Source organism: Ceratotherium simum, chromosome 2 (genome assembly GCF_057802395.1).
Source record: "Ceratotherium simum simum isolate JZ-2026a chromosome 2, ASM5780239v1, whole genome shotgun sequence".
Taxonomy (NCBI): Eukaryota; Metazoa; Chordata; class Mammalia; order Perissodactyla; family Rhinocerotidae; genus Ceratotherium; species Ceratotherium simum.
Window position 1 is genome coordinate 52,217,055 of NC_141901.1, and position 22,865 is coordinate 52,239,919.

General features: G+C 46.9%; 1 protein-coding gene across 8 annotated transcripts in view; it reads right to left on the minus strand.

Moving 5' to 3' along the window:
- The window catches only part of VANGL1 (VANGL planar cell polarity protein 1), a 48,296-nt gene that overhangs the window by 13,023 nt on the left and 12,408 nt on the right, over positions 1-22,865 (minus strand). For 7 of the 8 annotated variants that reach the window (XM_087444935.1, XM_087444931.1, XM_087444944.1 and 4 more), the window contains 2 exons: positions 18,528-18,660; positions 13,861-14,468 (listed from right to left, as the gene is read on the minus strand). In XM_087444935.1, the coding sequence (XP_087301061.1) occupies positions 13,861-14,468; positions 18,528-18,660 (741 nt within the window). Of the gene's footprint in view, positions 1-7,239; positions 7,369-13,860; positions 14,469-18,527; positions 18,661-22,865 lie in introns of all 8 variants that reach the window. The other variant, XM_087444954.1, reaches the window with a different exon arrangement.

Sequence of the window (22,865 nt, forward strand, 5' to 3'; positions counted from 1 at the left end):
ACAGCATCAACAGCCACCACACAAGACTGGTGAGGTCTCCAAGCGTGCCAGTCTCCCTTTTCAACAGGCACGCCTGTGCGAGTCCCCCAACATAAGGGACACATCCTTGGACTTCCCCACTGGTACATAATACTCGTTGGCTCAACTTGCTCTTTTAGGAAGCCCTAGAGTTCCCATAGGTATACGATCAGTCCTGTGTATATATTTCATAAAACCACAGTGTTTCAGAGGCAAAAAGGGCCTCAGAGATGAACAAAAGCAAATCCTTAAACTAGTCCCAGTCTCTAGACCAGACCATCTCTGGGGAAGGAGGGAGGCAAGGAAAACCAAGTTGGTAAGAAACCCTCCATCTCTCGTGTCACTGTCATATTCAGGGACAACAGGCAGTAACCTGACTAAACAATGCTTATGCAGAAACCCTGTATTACAAGCAGGTGGAGCCTGATGATAGATTGTGGACAGAGCCCTGCCAAAAACCCATGGCAAGGAGCATTCTCCCAAGGCCCTCTGAGCTCAGTTAATACCGCATCCAATACACTCTCCCAGGTCACTATCCAGGGAAACACCCTTTCACAGACCACATGCATTTGTGGAAAACAGCATGGGGATATGCATAGCAATAACAGAAATTCACTTGAGACCTACACATAAAAACAGAAATTCAGGAATCCGAGAAAGCATATGAAAAGGCAACACGGACAATGGAATATTCAAGATCAGAAGAGGCTGAGGTTGTTACCAATGGAAAAGTAACCCCCTCAACTCTGCTTGGTCGCTGCTGGTCTAAACTTGAACTCCTGGAAAAGACAGGGCAGCGAGGGATCAGCACAAATGTCTGTGGGAATTCAACAGCCACATTTAAATTTGAAATTCACTGTTGATCATGTTGCCTTACTGGTCTAGTTTCTTTTCAGGACAAAGAGGGCAGAATGTGAAATGTGGTGGCCTTTTGTGTCTAATCAACCACAAAAACACTTCCAGTGTCATTGACAACTGTTACACAACTGCCATAGCAACGGAGAAGAGGGGCTCGCCCTTGTGCTGCACTTCTTAAACAGACTTGGAGAGAAGCACCTCCAAACACAGTTCAAATTTTAGCTCATAAAAATCTGAAAGACATATTTTTGAAAGGTAAATTCTGAAAAACAAAACCAAATTAACACCCTGCATATCTGCACCTCCGCCCGCCTTCCCCGTGCTCTGTGCCTGTCTGCTGGGGGAGAAAGGATGCACAGTGCAAACGCAGCAGGCTCTGGCCCCAGACAACGTGACTCTTGGCTCTTTCATTTATTCTTTGACCTTGAACGAATTAATTTATTTCTCCAAACCTCAGGTGCTTCATCTGTAGGATGGGAAGAACAACACAGAAAATCCTGCTATAACATAAGTGGGCTCAAAAATACCCAACTGGATAAAATGTTTTACTGAAAGGTTAATGCAATGACTGGGGCAAGGGTGGTCTAGGTAGCTAGTCAGAAATTCTAGCAACAGACTATGAGATCCAAATATACTGCCTGTGGCAGTTATCTCCTGAGCTTAAATATCAATGGGGACAATTCCAAAGTCTATGGCTTCCCAAGACTTCAAAGTCAGCTGGAATTTAGGTTAGGAAAAATACTGGAGACTAGGGAGTCCACCCTCCACTTTCCAGCTTCCCAAGGGGAAGTTGCTTGCCTGGTTTGGGTTTGTTTTAAAGATTAAATGGCCCAAAGCAAATGGCTCATAAATGGCAGCACCGTGAGCTTACATGTCCATGTACATTGGGAAGGCCAATGTGTCCCCTACGTGCGCCTGCACTGCCCTCCCTACCGAGGGCCCACCATGTGGGTACTACCACAGAAAACGTGCCAGGATAGTCATGTCCACATAGTTTTCCTTAAGGACTTAGACCATAAAATTATGCTACTCTCTGTTTTTATGCAGTATTTCCTGCCAATATCAGCCTCCTGAAAATCAAGCGTAGCTACAGGGAGGCACTCATGGTACCCGAAGCGGAAAAAACACTGGGCTAAGAGTCAGAAGGCCTGGATTCCATCTGATCCTGCTACTTTGTAACCCTGGATAAGTCATTTCCCATTTCTTGGCCTGTTTCTTGGCCCATGACGGAGAGATAATGCCAACAATTGCGTGCAGTTGTTGAGAACAGCAAATGAAATAATGCCAGTGAAAGCATTTATAAACTATAAAGCATTATGCAAATACAAAACATTATCATATTACTAACGAGTGTGAGCATTTTGCAGCAAAGGATGGCTTGGTTGGTGGCTAGACTATTCACAGTGTCTAGGCATAAAAGCGTGACCCAACACCTCCACTTACACTGAATCACAAAATTTCAGTCTTCACAAAATGAAGAGAATCTTAGTGTTCACCCAAGCAGAGACACGAAAATCAAAGAAATCAGAGTCTATCTAGTCCCAATCCATGCACCAATTCCTTTTATAATCCAACCCCTGCTTGAAAAGAAAATTCACTCTCACTTAGCATTGATACGACCTTTCTTTAAGTTCTACCCACTGGTCCACTCACCATCTCCTCCTGGACCCAAGCCCCTCTTTCTTGGGAAAGCCCACCAAGTACTTGAAGCAAACAATTGTGGCCACAAACCTCTTCCCTGTTAACTCTCTTATTTTGTAGATAAGGGCACTGAGGACTAGAAAAGCATTTGTGCATGCACACGTACACATTCACACACGCACACACATGAAGTTGTCTATTTCCTATTCATTCACTTTCTCCTGGATTTGACTGTAGCTTCTGCAGTTAAATACATGCTACTAAAGTCAGAAATATTAAGGCTTTAGAGCTTATCCAGTCTGACGCCCTCACACTTTACAGCCTTTAACTCCTCCCAGAGCAGAAAGAAAGGCCCTCCCTGACAGGGCCAGGTGGGGAAGGCTCATTCAGGTTTTAGCCACCTCTTTTCAAATATTAATTTGCTCCCTTTAGCTCTGTCAACAAAAACAGCTTTCTTCATGCGTGAAAAACGTGAAAGCATTTCTCACAGGCTAACGCCCTATGTAAATGCCAGCCACCATTATTCTGATTACCTAGGGATGTGCTGACAGGAAAGCACTAAAGAGACAGTGTCCTAGTCACAGAGTACAATCTGCAACGGCCTTCTTTCAGGGTAAGTACTCTTCATCCCGTGAGCCAACTAAGATGCTGACATTCAGAAAAATCGTAATAACCAGCCTCCCTAACTCCATTCACAGGCAAGTATGAATTATGAGCACCTGCTAAATCCCAAGTTCTGGAATATGATGTGAAGAAGACCTCAAGGGGCTTAGACTCCTGTTGGTGGTGACAACCACGCAAATAGGTAGGTATGATCGGAGTGACTCAGGGGCTGTGACAGAACATGTGATTGAGGATGGGGGTGGGCGTTTCAGGTGAAGATCCACAGAGGAGGCAAAGCTGAGTTTTTGAGTTAAGTCTTAAAAAATGAATGATGGTCACACCATGTGGACGACGGACTGTAGAGCTAAATCCAGGCAGAGGAAGCAGCATAGGCAGAAATAGGCTGGTGTTAAACAATGTTCCCAAATATCTACAATAAGAGCAACGGGGTCAGCGTTGAGTCATAGAACACCTTTGAGAAACCTGTTGTCAAGGGTTGAATCGTGTCTCCCAAAATCCACATCTCCCCAGGACCTCAGAATGTGACCTTACAGGGTCTTTGCAGATGTAATTATAATACCCTAGATAAGGTCATACTGGTTTCTTTATAAGAAGAAAAGAGGACACACAAAGACACACAGAGAAGAACGCCATGTGACGATGGAGCCGAGATGAGAGCGATGCAGCCGCAAGCCAAGGAACACCAAGGACTGCGGGCAACCACAAGAAGCTAGGAAGAGAAGGAAGGATTCTTCCCTAGAACCTTCAGAGGGAGCATGGCCCTGCTGGCACCTGGATTTCACACTACTAGCCTCCAAAACTGGAAGAGAAAACTGTTTTAAGGCACCCAGTTGGTGGTCGTTTGCTACAACAGCCTTAGGAAATGAACACATTTGTATTTTGGGTAAGAAGGATGGGGGCAGGTAAAGGGCAAGGCCAGGCTAGGAAGAATGGCAAAGAAGAGAGAGGGTGAGGAGAGAGGGCAAATGAGGGTGAGGAGGGAGAGTGTGGGGCAGAGAGGGAGTGTGTGGGTAGCAGAGAGGGTGAGCGGGCAATGAAGACCCAAAGGACACCAACAGTAAAGGCTGCCCAGGTACCAAGGTCTCCCTGTCTCCTACTCTTTAAGGCATGGTTGCTCCCGTGGCTGCATTTTAGGCCTGAACCCAGGGTCTGTGAGAAAACTCTGAAACATAGCACCCAAAATAAAGTTGATTCAGCTTTTTGTGGAAACTCCCAACCTGGGAGAGCTGGCTGATGCCTTAGGTTTTATCTGACTTACTTCTTCCCAGAAGAGTCGACAGGACTCCAACCTGGATGTGCAGGTTTCACTGCTCCCTGGACTTGGAGATAAAGTGACTTCAGTGTGACAAAGAGGACCATTTGCAGCAATATCCATGGGAGTCACAGAGATGCAAATATAGTTAGCCCCTGAACATCTTCGTCACCACCACCTCCGCTGAGAACCTGGCCCACAATTGTTTATATCTCCTGGCCCTCCCGCCTTTTAATTAAAATGTTTGTCTTACAGCTGCATTTGGGGAGGTAGCTTACACAAGTCCCACACAGATAACAGGCAACAATCACCTTGGAACTTGAGGACCGGGGCGGGGGGAGGGGGGCAAAAACGGGAGTCAGCTTGTGCTTATTAACACAGATCTGGGTTAGACTGCAGAAAGATCTGGTGGATTTTCCAGAACCTTGTCACCATAGGGCAGGAGGGCCACACACTGCTGCTTGAGACCTTGAGATGCGAGGCAGACTGCCCACCCTGAGAGGGGACACACAACAGTGGTCCTGTCTCGCTGGGGCGCCCTGCAGAGGCCCTTCTCCTGGCTACACGGATTCCCGGGTGACCCTGGCCTGCTGGCTCCTCAGCTACATGGAAGCTTCAGTGATCAAGTTCTTTGAATCAATATTTGAAAGTGTCCCTGGCCTAGCTGTTGAATACTGGGCTGCAGACAAACCCTGAATCCCCATTGAAAGATAGCAAACTGCGCCTGGAAGCCAGGGACATCTACTCTAACAGCTCCAAGGAGGTAGAATCAGCAGGGTTTGGTCATCATGGAATGGACTCCAAAGCAGTCTGAGGGAGCGTGCAGAGCACTTCTCCACGCCCTTTACTGTCCCCACTTTAAGTTTCTGATAACAAAGTATCATCCTGGAAAATACCCTCTCTAATAATATAAGCAAAACCACACAGCGAGCGTGCCGAGAGGAGAGCACTCTGTCCACACCGGGAGGAGTCTGTGAGGACTAGAAGCAGGTAACAGCGACAGGCAACCACCTGGTTCTTCTGGTCTCAGGAACTGAACAACAAAAAGCCATCATACACGTCATCCCTCGTGGCCGTAACGCCACGATCCACTGGGCGGTTCTGAGTGTGCTGACAGCACTGACGAGACAGCCTCCCTCTGAGCAGGTGATCCAGTCATGGCTGGCTGTCCATCTGGCTGTCCTTCCCACAGCAGAGAGATGCTGGCAGGCCTCTCACACTAGGAGGACCTACGAGACATGCTTCCTCTCAAGTGACAGGTTTGGCTATTGCCACAGTCTGCCTGGAGAGCTCAAGCCCCGCTTCCTGGCCAGGGCACAGACCCCACCATACTGCCACCTCCCTGTACCATCCACCTGGGCTGCACCCGCCCTGCCTGGGATGAGAATTCAGCTTTCTCAATGCTTTAATTTACTGTGCTGAATCATATTAGATAAACATCAAAGACAACCGCCTGCGTAGGTTTCTCTAAGAAGGAGATTTAGATAGGGGCTAAAAGCACCTCCAGACCCACCCAGGATGCTCGACTGGCCGCCTCTTATCCAGCTTCACATTCCTCAACATGGCTACCTCTGGCCTTGTGAACAACTACAGGAGCACACAATGAAAAGTCTAGAGACTGAGGGCGACCAGCCTGGCCAACTGGATCTCTGCTTGCAGAGACTGAGCCAGGCCAGACACAGGGCAGAGCTGGGCAGTGGCTTGGCCGCACAGGGAAAGCAGGCCCCTGTCCATTTGCCTTCTTGAGTGTTAGCACCTTACACACACTTTATCAAATCACACCCATCAATCCATGGGTGAGCCTGCAGAATGCCAGGCCCTGCCTGCAGTGTGAGTCCTCAGGAAATGGAGCAGCACGTCTGTGGCCCTGCGGGAAGGCCATTGAAACCAGCTTTATGTCCGTCCACGGCCTCCTTCCCCGTCAGTGGCTGCACTCTGTGAGGGGCGACTCCTCTGGGCCTCAGAGCGAGGCTTGCGGGCAGACGCTGTGCGAGGGAAGCCTTCCCAGTTGTGGCTGCTGCCAGCAGCAGCTGTGCAAACACTGGGTTGCAGTGTCCAGCACCTTACACTCTCATTAAAGCCACTTTTAACAGGCACCACAGGGCCAAGCCACAAACGGCAGCTCCGAGCTCGACTTCGCAAGTCTCCCACAGTCTAGCAGAGTCTGAGCAAAAACCCTCACACTCACTTTTTAGCTCTTATTTGTTTTTATCCTTTGCTTTTTTAGGGAGTGGGGCTGAAGACTGGCAAATATCTTTACTGAAAAGTAGTTAAACAAAACGTACATTTCTAAAAATGAAATTATACATGAAACCATGATCGTAAATAACACGAACCAAAACCTCTGGTGGTCATTTAAAAACAGCCCCAAACTTCACAGCCGATGGCGCTGGGCCCTCCCGAGACCGTTGGTATTAGTCTTGAACATGGGAGGGAGTGGCCACAGCCCAGGGTGACAGCCAGATCTACTCAGCAGTGTAATCACCAGCTTGGATATTATTTGACCCAGAATCACAGACAAAAGATTTCAAGGGGAGCTGGATACATCCTGGAATTACTGGAGTAACCTTAACCTCCCCAGGAGACTCTCCCTTTCTCACTTCTAACTAGAAAACCAAGTTCCATCCCAAGAAGCAAGGCCCCACTCAAGCTGGGAGGACACAGGCGTGGGCTGGGGGAGGGACAACATGAGCTCTGTTTCACCAGGGTCCAGCTATGCTCATTGAAGCCTGTGGCTTCCTGGGGCTTTGGGGTCAGAAGTCACCAGAGCGCCTAACAGTCCTGTCTTAGCTCGGGCTGCCATAACAAAATACCATAGACTGAGAGCCTTAAACAACAGAACTTACTTTCTTACAGTTTTGGAGGCCAGAAGTCCAAGATCAAGGTTTGGCCGATCCAGTTTCTGGTGAGGGCTCTCTTCCTGGCTTGCAGATGGCTGCCTTCTCACTATATCCACATGTGACCTTTCCTCAGTCCTTGTGCACAGGAGAGAGAGACAGAGAGTGCACGCAAGCTCTCTGGTGCCTCTTCTTATAAGGACACTAATCTTAGCAGATCTACGACTTCATTTAACCTTTACAGACTCCATCTCCAAATACAGCCACAGTTGGGTTTAGAGCTTCAATCTATGAATTTTGAGTGACACAATTCAGTTCGCAGCATCCCACCTCTGGCCACCCAAAAGTCATGTCCTTCTCACATGCAAAATATATCGAGTCCATCCCAATAGCCCCAAAAGTCTTAACTCATTCCAGCATCAACTCGAAGTCTCAAGTCCAAAGTCTCATCTAAATATCATCTAAATCAGATATGGGTGAGACTTGAGGTACAATTGCTCTCCAGCTCTGAACACATGAAACCAGACAAGTTATGTGCTTCCAAAATACCATGATGGATCAGGCATAGAAGAGACAGTTCCATTCTAAAAGGGAGAAATTGGAAAGAAGAAAAGGGTGATGGGTCCCAAGTAAATCCAAAAGCTAGCAAAGCAAATTCCATTAGATCTTGATGCTTGAGAAAAATCCTCTTTGGTTCAACCCCCTGCCCTCAAGGCCCACTGGGGTGGCAGCATCACCTCCCTAAGGCTCTGCAGAGTGGCCCTGCCCAAGCAGCTCTCTGCAGTGGCCACCTGGCCCACTGAAACCAAGGTGGGGGGCATCTTCTGAAACCAACGAGGAAGCAGCCTTGCCCCCTGGGCCTGTGGTGGGAGTGGCAGCCCTGAGGATCTCTGAATCACCTTTGGAGTCACGCTTTCCTTTTCTTGAAGGATAATGCATGTTCACAGCCTTCTTTCATTCCACCACACTTTCTCTGTTTCCTTTAGTCCCAGCTGACAGTGTTTCTACTGGTATAATCCCATCTTTATTCCTGGCTTCTGCTGAGATGGCTGCTTAAATCCATGGTTCAGCCCCACACTAATCTCCATATCAATGGTAATTCAGCTACACCCTTGGTATTCCCTTCAGTACACGCTTCCTCATGTTTTGCAATGTGGATAGGCTGAGAATTTTCCAAATCTTCAAGTTCAGATGCCTTTTTGCTTAACAATTCCTTCTTCATGTCATCTCTCCCCTCTCACATTCTACTATAAACAGTAAGGAGGACCCACGCTGCACCTTCAATACTTCATTTAGATATCTCCTCAGCTAAATATCTAATTCCATCACTTGTAAGCAGTCCCTTCCACAAAACACCAGAACATGAACACAATTCAGCCAAGTTCTTTGCCAATATATAAAAGGATCACCTTTTCTCCATTGTCTAATAACGTGTTCCCCATTTCCACCTATGAATTTTGAGGGTAACACATTCAGTCCAAACAGTTCAACACAACAATGCTACAATCATACATAATTATAAACTTGTTCTGTTTGAAAAGCAATCCAAGAATCATTTCTTCTAAAGCACAGGTGGTTCTGTGACCAGTAACCAGACCTTTGATAAAAAGGTCCATGGTCAATGCCAATTTATAAGATACTCTTAGTCTCAATGAACAAAGCATGCTTAGAAACCCAAATCGTTAAAGCCTGCTGACTGAATTAAGAACAACAGAGCTTCAGCAAAATAAATATGTTACAGAATGGGTCATTGTGAATAGACAAGTTTCCTAGAGGGCTGGGACAAGAGTGACATCTGCTTTTGTGGTCTCAGTCTCTATCTTTGCTGATGACTATCAGCTATCACTTCTCATTGATGTTCATGTGCCTCCTTATAGCAGCTCTTTCTCCTATTTGAAATATGTTACTTCTGGACTTTTTGAGGTATAAAAGTCAATAATTAAATTTGTTGGAGCTCTATGAAAAGAAAGAACAAGCAGACTCTGAGAAGGAGAGCCTGAGGTTGTAGGTGTCTGCTACATGGTGGACCCCAATGAACCAACCCTCACAGTACTCCCCACCTTGTGCAGTCCTCTCTCCTGAAATCGGGCCTGGGGCCCTGACTTGCTTTAACAAGAGAATGCAGTGGAAGGATTACTGGGCCAGTTCCTGGTCTAGGCCCTAAAAGGCCTGGGAACTTCTGCTGTCGTGTTCTTGGGAGCCCTGAGAAGTCTAGCTCCCCTAACAAGGAGACTACTCCCCCACAGAGGGAGAGAACCACAAAATACATGGAAAAGGAAGAAGCCCAGGCCCAGCTGACTCACCATGAACTGCAATCACACAGGGACCCCTGGCCGAGCAACCTAAGAACCTTCTAGCTGAGCCCAGCCCACAGAACTGTGAGAAATAATAATAAAATGATACAATGTTGTTCCAAGCTACTAAGTTTTGGGGTGGTTTTATATAGCAATAGACAAAAGAAGTCTTCTTTGGGATATGTGACATACAGAAAGTTAAAAAGGTTTGACCACACAAAGGCTCAAACCTCCTTACTGCTGTGGTTAGAAGGCCCAGGCTCTGTTTGCTGACTGACGGAATAAAAGAACCAACGGGCTAAGGAATGCCTGCAGAGTGCAAGTCAGCCACCTCTGATGAACCTCTTCATTCCTGAAGCTATGAGTTAAATGAAATAGGCGAATGTACACAAAAATAGCTAGCACCCAGCCTGGCACATGGTAAGCACTCAAAAAATGCTTATGAGTTCATTCACGCGTTCTTAAAGCAGGGACGTGAATGTGAACACATCTATTCAGAGGCACTATGGTGAAATGGTTAAGATCATCCTGGAACCAGACAGCCTGGGCTGAAATCCTGACTCCCACAAACACAAACTGTGTGGTTGTGGACAATCTACTTAACTCTTCTGTGCCTCAGTTTCCTCATCTGAAAATGAGGATAATAGTACCTACCCTCACAGGACTGTTGTGAAGATTAAATGAGTTGTATGTTAAGAGCTCAGAAGTGCCTGGGACATGGGAAGGACTAGGTAACGGTTCATTGTTAAGGCTTTTGTTGTGTCTGTTGTTCTACATCTCAGACTTAGGCAGTCAATTACTCTAGCTTCTATGCTGCAAAAGTCACAGTATTTACCTTTAAAGATTTCCAAACTGAGAAATTATTAATCAGAATAATTAAATGTCATTTTTAGTCTCTTCTCTCTTTTCTTCTGCGTTTCTCCCCTAAATATAGTCAGATCAAAACTCACCAGTCTTTGGTGAAACCCTGGAAGAGTCAGCAACTCATTGTGAGAATGAGGCCACAAAAAGTGACCAGTGAGGTGTGTGTGGAGAACGGCAACCCAAATGTGCCGAGACCCCAGGATGCTGTAGGGGGGCAGAGGTGTGACATCTAGGAAGGTCCTTGTGGCCATGAGCAGCTTCCTCAACTTACAGCTTGGGGCCCTCAACTGTAAGGGGGGGCACCATGACCCCACGTGCCCCCACTCCTGACAGGGTGGCGAGGAGTAGACGGAACATCCGAAAAGCCCCTTGTAATTCCTCAGGCCCCGGGCAAAGGTCAGGAAGTATCTGAATCTTATGGTGTCTCACTTTGAACAATAACATTTTCTAAAAGTTTTCAAATAAGTCCAAAACCCCATTCCTGCCAACGAGCAGGACCACAGCAAGTACCTTTTATGAGAGCTAACAAGAAGCATATTTTCTTTAAGAAACTAAAGAACAGACATTCTTTTGACAACTCTCAAAAATAGCTCGGTTGATTCAATAAAATCACCTTTGAAAACAAAACACAAAAAGAACCCACCATTGCTCTGTACCTAAGCCCAATAGGTCGCTGCTCCAGGGAAGCTTCACATAAAGGGAGGGCGGAACGGAACAGCCTGATTGCATGGGGTCTGATGAGGACCTGCTATTCTGATCCTGGCAACTCGCTCTTTGTCTCTTCTCATTTCCCCTTTCCTCCTGTCTGCTTCTACACTTTACAAAAGGGCTTAGAAGTTATATTTCTGGCCCAGTGACTCTTCCAGCACCGCTGGGTTTAGACCAGATTTAGCCCAAGGACCGGCGGGTGACTGAGCCCACACAGTGCCAGCAGGGAGAGACACCAGCCTGCTCCAGCTCACACAGACTGCCTGTTACATGGCAGCCGGCCCTGCCTGAAGGCTCTATTTGCGAGTACAGACGTCTCTCCTGCCTCAGCCTTCTTTCCACCCCATAACCAGAGTCTCACGTGAGGGACTAAGGGGGCAAGGCAGGGAGAAGAGGAAAACAAAGGGCCCTGAAGGAAACGAAAGGAAGACACTGGGACCACCACACTCCCCCAGGGCTGCTGGAAATGTCCGCCTTTGGGTCTCCCTGGGGAGCTGGGGTTTATGGCTCCAGGGTTAGCGAGTAAAGACTGGGCAGTTGTTGGTTGCAGTGAGGACAACCACGGGCGGTTTGCAGCAAGCCTGCGGGTCATCCATGCAACCAATCTTGCCTCTCCCACCAGGTCTCCCCCGGCTGGCATAACTATAAGGTGAGGTACCAGGGCTGCCGCCAATTTTCTAAACACACCACAGGCATACTGTCCTGGGGCTGTTTCGTTTGTCCCCTCCCCACCCCTACCTTGACCCAGTATTAGAGGGAGGAGCACGTGGCCCCCCACCATCCTGGACGTCCTTCCCTTCCCTAGATGCATGCCAACTAGGGCTGAGGCCACAACACAAAACCACAGCAGGCCTCACTGCTGGCTACTTCCATTTACGGAGTCCCAAATATCACTCGTCTCTCTGTGACCAGAGCTGGATTTCTCTCCACCCCCTTAACGTTCGGCAAAACCTGTCCTGTCCTGAGACAGACTTGTTTCCCGCTGGGCTTTATTGCTGCCACTGTCTGAAATTCTCCTGGTCCTCCTGTGTTCCCATCACCCGTACCCAGGCCTGTGTGAGCAACTGTCCACTGCGCAGCGGTGCAGTGCACTGCTCTCCCTCCAACGGACCGTGAGCTCCACTAGTTCTAGAATAGAGCTTTGAAGGCAGCCATCCTTGTGTCTCTGGAGCCCCCGTCCTGCGCTCTGCATGTAGCAGATGTTTAATACAAGTCTGCTGGTCATTCTCCAACGTCAGATGCGGGGAGAGAAAGCTGTCTGAGATGAACAAGCAGCAGTGACTTACTTGCCTTCAGAGTCCTACAGGTGTCTGCCAAGGACCCGAAACACCTGATTCTGCTGCGTAGAGCCTGTGAATCAGACACTGATTCCCTGCAGGGTCAGTCAGAGGGGCAGCAGCCTTGAATGTTAAACCACTCAGTCCTCGGGTGGCACAAGCTAAGCCAGAGGAAGGAAAGAGGGTGCGGGCCAACACTGAGAGGGTTTGGCAGTGTGACCTGACTCCAAACCGGGATCCGGCCACCTCCCTCGGCCCCAGCCAAAAATATGACAAAGCCCATTGTTCTGATAGCCACTAAGGTGCCCTTGCGATCTTGGCTGCTTTGCCAGCTACGATATCACAGCAGTAATAGCTACAATTAACTAAGGGCTCACCATGTGCCAAGCAGGTTACACACATCGGCATGTACTGCCTGAGGAGGCAGGAAGGCCCAACGAGAGGGCAAAGTCAGACATCCCAGGTTATCCATGCACGCAGTAACCATGAGCGCCAACTGTGTGCTGTGCTCTAGGCCAGGCACGCAGAAGCGAGACACAGCCCCTGTCCTCAGGGAGTTCATATTTATGGAAGAAAAAAGACAGACAAATAGGCCAGTAAACACGAAGTGAGAGATGCCATAATGGGGGCATTAAGTCAAGCCTAGCTTCATGACATCTGGGTGAACCTAAATGAGGCTAGCCATGTTATTTTGTACAAATTACTTAAATCCCCTAAACTCCAATTTCCTCATCTGTAATAACAAATTAATAATACCTATGTCAAAGGGTTCTGTGAAGACTAAATGAAGTGCTTACCTCAGAATAAATAAAAATAAAATAAATGATTATCACTCTTTTAGTTAACCACAAAATAATTAGATTTTATGCACAGATGTAAAGTATGACATCTCCATGTATTTCTAACTTTTTCTCTTGCACACATTTTCAAAACATTCAACCTTTACAAGTTGGAGTCTCTAATCTGCACTTGATTCTTTCCTGGAGGGTCACCAGGGTGACTATATAATTTATTGCCCAAACCAGGACGTCTCTGAGAATGAAAAAAAGGAATGATTAATAATTCTACTAGGATAACAGGGTAAACCAGATGTACCATTTTGGGCAAAATGGAGCCACTGATCACTTTGTCCATCATTCACAGGCCGATTCCAGGGGTAAGGTCAGCAGCCATCACTAGGCATCCTTCCTTCATCACTTCCGGGAGCTGCCAACAACTCGGAGAGCAGGCCCAACAAAATCCCAACCTGGATGAGAGCCAGCAACTGTGCCACCCCATTCAGAAGTCGGGAAAATCAATGTACACGAACACCCCCCACCACACACATACATATGCACACACATACACCCCTTCTCCCAAAATGTGAAGAAAAGAGTCAGACCCTGGTCCTGGCTTGGCAGCTGTCATCACCCCTCACCTGCTGAAGACCAGCTGTCTTCTAGCAAGGTATCAGTAGTCCTTCCTGCCTCCCGAATGTTCCCCCTTACCTCAGGTGTCCCAGGCTGTAGAAGCGGGACTCGCCGTCGGTGGAGCGGACCACCTGCAGCGTGAACATGGGCTGCAGCTGCCTGAGCTCCAGCAGGACGATGGCCAGGTAATGGATGAAGAGGAGGGCGTCCACGAGGGAGACTGCGTATTGCACAATGCCCTGGTAATTTCGGTCCCGAGAGTCCAAAATGCGGACCCCGTAAAAAAGCCAATAGGAAACCACAAAAAGAAAGATGAGGACCAACAAAAGGGCACGGAACACAAATACCCGCGGCACGTCAGCCCTCTGCTTGCGGAAAAATAGTGCCCAGGTCCCGATGAGCAGAATGAGGAGTTTGAATGCCACAGAAATGAAGAGTCCCTCACAAATCGTGCCACAAGGCTCCAGCTCATCCCTCCACAGGATGGGGGGTAAGAGGATGAAGGCAATGGGGGTGAGGAAAACTAGAAGTCCAAGAACCGAGGCAACGGTGAGGCCCAGGTAGCGCTTGCAATCCAGTCCCACGCTGTCCTCCATATCCTTGCTGATCCTGGCAATGTCCTCCTGGGATATACTGTGCTCTGAGGTGCCTGTGATGGCCGTGGTGGTCTCTCCCCAGTTGTCATCCTGACGGGGAGAAAACAATGAGGATGAAGAGCCAACACGGGAGGTCACTGGTAAAAACCACAAAGCAAGAACTTGGAGACACAGTGGACATGGAGGGCCCACCTCACTGAACCGAGCCACAGGCATGGGCTTCCTAGAAAATGGAAGCTTAATGCTTTAAATACAGATATTTTTTTAACTTCAACAATTTTCACTGAAATTTTTAAAAATGTATCATATTTACCTTTTCAAACAGAAAACATAATTTAACTTTTTTGTTTGTTGGTTTCTTTGGGTGACTCATTAGTAGAACATTGATTATCATCGCTGTATTGGAATCCCCCCCCGAGGCTCGGAGGGGCTGGGGCTGTCTGCCCCACGACAAACAATCCCCTTGTTAGACTAACGCGTGAGCGCTCACCTGTGACACAAGGAGAGCACCCTCTGCATTTTCTTCTCAGTTCCTGGCTGGGTTATAAAGGCTTACAGAGTCCAACATCTGGAAGTGGGGAGTATCACCACACCTTCCGGCAGCTCCGAAGAACGAAAAGCACGGCAGGGGGACTTAACGTTGCTATGTACAGATCAAAGCTTACTTGCAGCCACTACACATTTGTTTTTAAACCTCCATGATGTTTTCAAGACCCATAAGTATCAGTGTCAAGCACTCTTTGACAACACTTCTCATTGAACCAGCTAAGCAAATTCAAGTACCTATGGCCAGGACAGCTCAAAAATCCCACCCCAAACACATGTTCTTATCACAAACTGAACATCAAGGTCATAGAAATACTGAGATTACTATAATGTGTGTCTTTTTCACTTTCTTGCTTTCTCTCTTTATTAAACTTAGAGGTAGTTCCGAGTTGGAGCAAGTAGTCTCTTCATTTAACAAGATCCAGTTGTTAGGATTTTAAACAATTTTGCTATTTCACTGGTAACTGTCTCCATTCCAAAGCAACAAAAGAGCGAGAAGGCAATGAAAAGCCACATGGGGTCCAAAGAGGTTTTGCCTCTGAGATTTGTGTATACAATTTAACTTGGAAAAAACAGTCAGGTATAGGGTCAATTTGAATGAAATTAATGCATAAGATATCAACTTAGAAAAATCTAGTTTAAGTTAACAGCTTAGACAGAGAGCTATCTCAGCAAGATAGAGATCTCATAACTGAACACTAACTTCAAATCGAGTAACGATCAAAAAAACACGATTTATGAAATGTACAGGCTGTGGCAGAGAGGCGGTGGCGGCGAAGGTCTCGACCTTAAACAAACAGTTCTTCAACTTGGAAAGTTACAAGTATCACACGCAAGGAGGGAAATTACTATTTAAGACAAGAGCCAGGAGCAACCAGGACTCAAACGCTGCTGGTGGGAGTATAAAATGGTACCACCACTCTTAAACATGGCTCTGGCAGTTTCAGATAAATTTAAATATACACTTAACTATACGGCCCAGCAATTCCACTCCCAGGTTTTTATCCAAAATAAATGAAAACATATGTGCACAGAAAGACCTGTGCAAGAATGTTCTTAACAGCTTCCTTCATAATAGCCTAAAAGGGTGCAACCCCAGTGTCTGTCCATGAGGAGAATGGATAACAAATTGTGGTATATTCACACCATAGAATGCTACTCATCAAAAATAAAAAAGAATGAATTGTTGAAACATGGATAAATGTCAAAATCATTACGCTGAGTGAAAAAAAGTCCAAAACAAAAGAATATGATTCCAATTATATTAAATTCGAAAACAGGCAAAACTAATCTACAGTGATAGAAATCAAAACAGGGCTTGCCATGGAGGGGTGGGGTGGGGGCAGGGATTGACTGGGAAGGGCATAAGGGAATATTCTAGAGTAATAAAAAACATATCTTGATAGGAGTGTGGGTTATATGGGTTTATTCAGCTGTTAAAACTTATCAAACTGGGCCAGCCCCGTGGCTTAGCGGTTAAGTGCACGCGCTCCGCTGCTGGCGGCCCGGGTTCAGATCCCGGGCGCGCACCGACGCACCGCTTCTCCGGCCATGCTGAGGCCGCGTCCCACATATAGCAACTAGAAGGATGTGCAGCTATGACATACAACTATCTACTGGGGCTTTGGGGGAAAAAAATAAATAAATAAAAAATTAAAAAAAAAACTTATCAAACTGTACACTTAAGGTCTGTTCATTTCTGTGTGTAAATTTACTTCAATTTTTAAAAAAGAAAAAAATCATTGGCAGGAGAAATAATAGCCACAAATTCAAAGATGGACAACTTGCTTTAAGAGAAGATGAGCTCACAAGCTAAGTAAAATAATTTACTTTGTAACACTCTGAGTGAAGGCAAACACTGGATTCCATGTTTTGTACTGGGCCTAATATTCAGTTGATCATCAATGCTGAAATAACTATCAATAGTCTTGCGGTAGTATTTTGTTGACCACCACATGGCTCTGACTTAGCTACTCACCCTTTTTCCTGCCAAACAGTTGCTAACTAAATCCCCTGTCCATTTTAAGAATGTGTGCATATGTGTGCCTAAAAAATGTAGATGTCCAAAGAGTCCTCTCAAGCTTGAGGTTCTTAGAACAGAAAGGATCGAAGATCCTCTAATCCAATCCTCTAGATTTTCAATGAAGAAACCAAGGCTCACAAAGGTTGTGACTGCCCAAGGTCACAGAGCTACTGAGAAGTACAGCCTCCAAATACCCATTTCAATGTCTTTTCCCACCACATCATTCTGGTGTAAACACCAACAGCTTCCCAATGCAGCTCCCACTAAGCTACAAGATGTAGAGAAGATGAAAAAAGAAATGCCTTCACGGTGAGCCACCAGCACCTCTGAATCCACATCTAGAAAACTGACTCCCTGCAGCACTTGAGAGCTGTCCACTCTTAGGGGCGGCCCCATCCATCCAACCATCCCTCCATCTCCCCTTCCCAGAGCCAGGTAAGGCAGTGCAACAGTAAGTACCCAAGATATTTACTTATCACTGGACAATCCCCACATTCATCCCACAGCTGCAACTTTGGGTTCCAAGAACACCCTGTGGGCTCTAAGAAATTCCAAGTTCAATCCATCTATCTGCTTATAAATGTACCCAGAGGTACAAAGAGACATATGCTTATCAATAGTGCTATATCTTCATAGCTGTGTGTGCATACATGGCTTTATTTTGGGCCAAGGCTGGCCGTGCATATACTTCAAGAGCTGTGGAGGATGTGCAAATATGTTTCTGAGTATAGCTCAGATGTTTACTTAAGTCAGGTGGGCTGCCAGACAGTTGGGACCCAGAGAGAAAAAAGCACACAACGTTTTTTAAAAATTAATGAATTGCCCACATTTAAACATAGGGTGATTTCACATTAAATCCTAATTTCCACCTTTTCTTAAACATTGCAAGACCCAGGAACACTGAATTCCTGAGCAGTATTAAGGGTTCGGACCTGAGGAGTTCTGTTCCCTTGACAGAGGAAATACACTCTCTAGTTTGCCACAGATCCCATCACTCCACGCCACAGCCCTGACACTGAGGCGCCACACAGATTGCTAACTATCCCAAGTCTGTCTGATATATTTTTGCCCCTTCTTTGTGACCCAGGGCCCATTTCTTTCATCTATGTTTTCCTACCAGGCATCTAAGTGTGCAGCCCCTGGTTTATTTCATATACCTGGTAGTGATGCTCACTCCGGGCTGTCCTAACCTCTTTGTTCTTCTTCCCAACAAACTCAGGGTTTCTGGAGAGGGAGTTTCCTTCCCTCTCTTTTACTGTTCCACTTTGGAATGAGTCTCCAGAGACTCCAGCCTATAACTTTTCCCTTCTCTGCCCTGTCAGCCTTGCTGGCTTCTTTTCACCACCATTCAAAGCAGGCCAACCAATCACACTTCAGAAGAATCCTCAGGCTGGCCAATGGCAGGACAGGCTGTCCTTAGACCAACAAGAAACCACAGGACATAGATAAACTAATTAACATGCTAGAAAAATAAAGATAAAAACCCAAGAGAACCTATTGCAACAAGACTTAGGAAAACATTTACCAAAAAGAGTCTTGATTAAGTGGCAGTGTGCTTACAGACTGCCTTTGATCCTTACCTGAACTTCCTCCGTTCGAGTAGAATCATTTGCCAACAGGGGCTCTCCAGTGGGAGCCTGAATGGTGACAGATTTTTCTGACCCTCTGCCATCTTTATTCCGGGGGGATTTGTGTCTCTCTCTATTTCTTTCCCTTAAAAAAAGAAAGATAATCAGCATCAAAATACGTTATAAATTTCATTTTGAATTTAGGAAAATTCTACACACACACACACACACACACACACATTCAGTGCCAATACCCACCCATCGCCACCCTCCTGCAAAGAGTAAGCTGGCCTTTACTCCCTTAGTATTATTTTTTCCGCCATTCCAAGACCTAAAATAAAGACTGTCTCTCCTCCTCTATCAACATTGATCATATCTTTTCAAAGCCTAAAATTGTGAATTTTAGAATTTCTCTAGCTAAGGCATATTTTATTGTAAAATTACTGACTTGATTTGATTATAATTAGCCTAAATTTATTTATAGGACATTTTTATTGGGACAACACTGCAAAATAGTTAAGCTCTGGTGTGTCCAAAAAAATCTGGGACACACTGTCACCTTACACCTTTGGACAAGAAGAGAAGAAAGGAAATTCTAAACCAGTACAGAGAATCATTTACTTCTCATTCTTATAAATTCAAAACTAAAACTCATTCCCATAGGTTCTAGCTGAACTCAAAGACACCCACAGAAACAGACAAAAGCTAGGACAAATGTCACCAAGAGGTGAATGCACAAGTGTCTGTGTATGTGTGTATGTGTGGTGTGTGGTATGTGGCTGGTGTGTATGTGTGTGTGTGTGTGTGTGTGTGTGTGCACGCATGCATGTGCGTGTGTGTGTGTTTTCAGGCCTCCGAAGGAAAGCAGGTTGCTGCATCATTTTACCCAAGACGAACTGGGTGGTCTTCCAGGATGCCTGTGAAAGCACCCTGCCGTGAGTCAATCTTGCAAATCACTGCGCAAAGTCCAGAGGTCACAACCTGGGCATTCACCACCTATGGAAACTGGCGCTCCTGCCGCCAACTGTGAACAGTCAATGCAGGAGCCCCCACCAAAGGAGCCCCTCAGGGGCCAAGAATAAGTTCCCTCAACCTCCTCTCCCACAGGCTGCCTTGACATCAGTCCTCCTTCCTTCAACCACTTGCCCTTCTTCCCAAGGTCTCCCAGGCAGGACAGAAGTATTGCACACAGACTCTGGGGACAAACAGAACTCAACTCTGCCCTTGCTAGATGTTTGACCTTACACCAGTTATTCAACCTCTGAAAACCTCAATTTCCTCATCTATGAGATGGGGATAATGATAATACCACAGATAATGCATGCAGTGCTCAGTACAGGGGAGTGAAGTGAGTGCTCAATACGCAGTAGATATTATTGCTATTTCTATTAGCCAAGGGCAAAGAGCGGTGACTTGACTTTGTGAAGCAGAGTATGTGTACCTTGGAGAAAGAGATGGAAAGGGAACTGTTAACACACAATCGAACACCTTTCCCTCCACAGCACATCTCCTATTAACCTACTACTTAGCTAACAAAACCACATGCAGACTTCCTGCGGTCCAACTTCTACCTTATCAATACCTCCGTAGGATAAGCACTGGTTAATTCCTTCAAAGAGCAGGGAGGCTCCCACTGCCCCAAAGCATAACTTATCATTACAACCTATTGCTAAATTAGAGCCTAGAAACAGACGTGTTGTGGTCAATTCGGGTGTTTTGTTTTAACCAGGCAGTTAGGGAAACAGCAGGGAGAATTTGTTTGTTTACCCAGAGATGTATCCACCAATGCCGCTCACTCCACTCCTCACCCCAACGACTGAGCACGTTACTAAGTGCTTTATCATGTTAACTTCCTTCAATCCTGACAATAACCCCATGAGGCCATGTTATTGTCCCCATTTTATAGACAAGGAAACTGAGGCTCACAGAGGTTAAGTGACTTCCCAAAGTCATAGTAAGTGGCAGAGCAGGATCTGAACCCAGGTCTGTTCCCGTTGCCTCATTTGTACCCACTCTGCTGTACTGATCTGAAGAGCAACAGGAAGATTCAGTAGCATAAATATTCCTGATGTCACCCTCACACCCTCCACTTGAACTACTAGAGCTATGAGATTTGCCTTTGCAGCTCCTGCTGGGAGTCATGACTAGACTGTGACCTTGGATAGCACAAAGCTGTGTGCCCAGCTCTCTGGGCTGCCAAAGACAATCACTTCAAAAGAACTCACTGTGAGAAACAATAAACAGTTTGGGAGATATTTCCCACATGCCTGGTCAGTCCTGAGAATGAATTGTTTAGACTAAGTCTAGAACCACTGCTCCCCAGGGCCCCCCGTCGGCCAGACCGAGAAGCCTCCTCTTCTATCTTACTGTTTCCATGTTCCCAACTGCTCTCACATCCACCATTCCCTCTGCTGTCAGCCAAGTCACGTGCTCCCCTAACCCATCCATCTATTCACCAGTCCCACCGGTCAACTCCTGCGACAGCACAGATTCCCCTGGAAATCAACATTCTTTCACTGAGTGCCAATTCCTAGAGCCTAGACACTAGCGAGACAGAAAACAGGTGGGGAGCCACCCAGGGCTGGAAGCAGCCTCTCTAGGCCCAGTCATCACCCCGACCTCCACTCCACCCAGCCTGGCTCTTAAAGGGCCCAACAGCACCCAAAGGAGAAGCGATAGTCTAACAATTCCCCTGGTAACATCTGAGGTAAACTAGATAAGAGCCTATTATCTGATAACCCCAAGAAGGTTTCTCATCCCTCAGAGCCAGAAACCCTAAACCAGTGCTTGTCAAACCTGAGTTGCAGAGAAACCACCCGGGGTGCAGATTTAAGCATAGATTCGCGGGCCCCACCCGCAGAGTATTTGTCTGGAAGGGAGACAACAGCCATCTGCATTTTTCACCAGCACCCCAGGTGATTAGGACACACACATAACGCTCCAGGAAATTTCTCTCAAGGCTCTCCCACCCAATTGTTCCTGGGGGAGGAGGTTGTTGGAGTGACTGCTCACGAGTCAGCCTACTTGTGAAATACTCTCAATAATGTGAGCCACAAGTGTAATGCTCAGCTGCACAATGTTGCAATGTACAGGGGCTTCTTTATTAAAATAGCATTAAGTGGCTGAGGCTGGGAGAAAGGCTCACGACAACATGCATCAGACAGAGGGATGCCAAGAGCCTTCCACACACTGTTGAATGGGGGGGGGCGGATATAAAGCTCGGCCCATCAACTCAATGTGGGCTGCACATTGTGCTGGTCCTTGATGTCAAGGGAGTGAGACCTGTCACACAGCTTTTATAAAAAACACCGGTCCTGAATTACTGCTCCAGGAAGGGCTCTGAGCCAGTAGTAAATAGAGAAGTTCAACAAAAATCCTGCCATCCGGTGCCCCTTCCAGTTTGCACAGCTACGAGCCACAGTATGGCCGCTTCTCTGCAGCAGGTACCAAATGTTCACCCCACAGCTCCAAATGCTGCGACTCCAAGGACACACCGAGTGCCCTCTGGGAGAGGGCTCCCCTGTGGGGAAGACAATCAGTTCATGGTGTTCAAAAGAACGGAAGTAGGAGCCCAGGGGAGTAAGGCTACCCAACCACTGAAAGGGGTCTTACAAACACATGCACACATTGGTGTTTCTCCAACTCTGCCTAAGTGGGCTGGTCTGGATCACCTGTGTGCCTTTGCTGGGCAGGTGTGTCAGCCACAGGAATCTCAGTCTGTCTCCACACAACCTCTGCCCATATGAGTAAAGACAAGTATATTTGTGCGTGTGTGCATGGCGGGGGGGGGGGAAGCAAGCAATAGCACGTAGGAGGCCCAGGCATGTGTCTGCACCCGCACGTGTGTTTGTAAACGTGTCTATTTAGGCGATTCTAGAACTGAGCCCTGGGGGGCTGCTGTAAAGCCCCTCTTGCTCCAGCCAGAATCCCCGTCAATTCCCACACCGTTCCCACTTGCAGTCGGCACTTCCTGGGAAGATTATTGAGCTCTGTTTCTGTTGTTTCTCTATTTCTATTTAGGGAAAGCCGGCCCCACCGGTTACTCCTCCCTTTCCTTCTCTACCACCACCCACTACCTGTGCTTTCTCTTGCTCACTGCCGGGGCCTGGCTGGCTGCTTCCTCTCGGCACCGACCCGGGTGGGAGGGCTGGGCAGAGGGCAAACCGACCCTAAAGCAGCCTCAGAACAAAAGCACCAATTCCCCCACCGCTCAGGCAGCCCTCTTCTGGACAATGCATTTTAGCACATCAGTCACATGAGTTACCCTTCATTTCTCTTTTTTTTCCCCCTACCAGTAACTCCTGCTACTCTCCATCCAGCACAGCGCAGGGGAAAAAGCATGGGCTTCCA